The 2,315-nt window shown below is 42.6% G+C and overlaps 1 protein-coding gene across 1 annotated transcript; it reads left to right on the top strand.

Moving 5' to 3' along the window:
• Positions 1 to 605: 605 nt before the first annotated feature.
• LOC113315849 lies at positions 606 to 1,124 on the top strand. Its single transcript, XM_026564099.1, has one exon. The coding sequence runs from the start codon at positions 606 to 608 to the stop codon at positions 1,122 to 1,124; it is 519 nt and encodes a 172-aa protein (XP_026419884.1).
• Positions 1,125 to 2,315: the final 1,191 nt, after the last annotated feature.

Genomic DNA, 2,315 nt, shown 5'->3' with positions numbered 1-2,315 from the left:
GCATTTATTGAGCAATTCAATATATTCACATAAAATTTATCCAGAATGGTGCATGTAGCAACAATCCCAGATATTCTGTAAATTTTGGCACCTTGCCTGTATTATTCAGTTAATAAGTTTCTTCGAATGCTTTCTGTGCTATGTTCCCCGGCTGAACTCTTAATGTTCATATGGCATGACAATTTGTGCTCACTCGCAGCAGAGTAGCACGAATTTCCAAGTATCAAGGTTAAGGTCCTTGCATAAATTATTTAATCGCAAATCATACTGCTCTTTGTAAATGAACTTAAAGACCTCTGTGTTAACACAGAGAATTCAATCAATTTTTTGATAATTCACAAGATTCAGATATTACACTGACTAATTTGCAAAAATTAGGGTTTTGCGCCTTGCGCAGTATATTAGACCTTGCCTGTCGAAACTAAGCCTAGGCGGACTAGGTAATTAATCCTCCATGGATTAGTAGGTGCAAAATCCTACCTAAAATCAGAAAACAAGGAATAAAAGGAGCCGCTGAATAGGAGCAGCATGAAGTCAAGGAGTGTGAAAAGTATGATCTACAGGTTCTCAAACAATTTGGCCCGAAGACAAGGAGTGTGAAAAGTATGGTCATTAAAGAAGTTTACTTTCAGTTGCCAAAACAGGGTAAGTTGTTGTTGTGTTGTGATGATGCATCTAGAGGAAATCCAGGGTATGCTGGTTATGGTTTTGTGGGAAGACTCAGCTCTGGTGATTTTTTAATTGCTATTTCAGGGGGACTGGGTATATCAACTAATTATTATGCAGAGATTTTTGCAATCTTAATGGCAGGAGAGTGGGCAATACATCATGGATTTAAAGACCTGGTATTCAGAACAGATTCACAAGCAGTCATTAATGCATTCCAGAGTAACAATCTTCTATGGTTTGCAATCACAAGATGGGAGAATATCTGTGTTGAAGTAATATCTTGGAGCTTTAAGCATAGCTACAGAGAAGTAAATTTCTCTGCTGATAAAGTTGCAAAGAGAGGTGCACTATTAGGCAGAGGTGAACAAAGTGTATATGAAAGAAAACCATCTTTTGTGAGCTGTCTGGAAAATCCAAACAGGTGTATTTTTGATTTTGTTAGGAATCTGCTATGAGTGGTTCCCTTTTGCTTTTCCCTTTTAAGTACTCTGTGATGTAATTTGAAAATTCTTTGGTTATTAATAAAATTTCATTGTTAAGCAAAAAAAAGGAGCAGCAACAAAGGAAGGTGTGGCCATGCCATAGGCCAGCCGGCGCCACTTGCAAGTGGCCACACCCCATGTAGGTCAACCGGCCCATATTTCCTGTCGACCAATCAGGTCGCCTTAAACCCGCAACACGCACATGAGTTGTGGATGTGCCCATACTTGTCGGCACTATTTCCATCGACCAATCAGGTCGCTTTAAATCCGCCACACACACACCAGAAGTGTGGCCACGCCCATGCTTGGTCGGTCCCTCTTGTTCGACCAATCAGGTCGCTTTAAACCTGCCACAGTACTAAAAGAGGCAAAGTTTCGCCAGATGGTCACGATGCCAAATTGGATTCCAAAAATCCGCGGCAACATGCTAATTGGCATGCCAAGCATGCCAAACATGCCATTCTGCTCTGGCGTGCTAGTGGCATGCCAAACATGCCATACCGTTCTAATACACTAATTGGCATGCCAAACGTTCCACTTTGCCGCAGTAGCATGCCGAACATGCCAAACGTGCCACTTTGCTGCAGTAGCATGTCAATCGTGTCAACATGCCATAAATAACGCGCCAACGTGCTAACCCACTCCTTGTTCGTGGCTAAACGCCATAACATATTCCAATTAGGGTATTCTAAACGGCTCTGCCTTAGTAGCATTAATCGAAACCCTAATTTCCAGTCATGACCCAATTACGCTACTTTGGCCCTATAACATGCCACGAGCCATGTGGGCCCCTCCAAACCCTAAAAATGGCGCCATTCTATAATCACCCGTGGCCATCCTTGCACCTTGTGGTTATTCCCATATTATGGCCTTCCATAGTTCCTTTAATGTGTCCATGGCACCGATTGCATAATTAGGGTTTCGATATGCCAAACCCTAATTTTTCTAAAGTTGTCACGCCAACTAAGTCAAATAATTCTCCTAAGGCCTTAAGTTTGATATAGCAACAGGGCCAATATTGCCAGAGCCATATTTGGGTCTAACACCAATATGCCAAAATAGCTGCCATGGCTACGCCAGGCGCCACTATCTACGCCAGGCGCCACTATGCCACTGGCATGCCGCTATATGCCACTGGCATGTGCCAATGACACCACTGTGTTG

The sequence above is a fragment of the Papaver somniferum genome, chromosome 10 (assembly GCF_003573695.1).
Source record: "Papaver somniferum cultivar HN1 chromosome 10, ASM357369v1, whole genome shotgun sequence".
In the NCBI taxonomy this organism is placed as follows: domain Eukaryota; kingdom Viridiplantae; phylum Streptophyta; class Magnoliopsida; order Ranunculales; family Papaveraceae; genus Papaver; species Papaver somniferum.
Note: the sequence above shows the minus strand (reverse complement) of the source record. Positions and strands in the feature narration are given on the sequence as shown.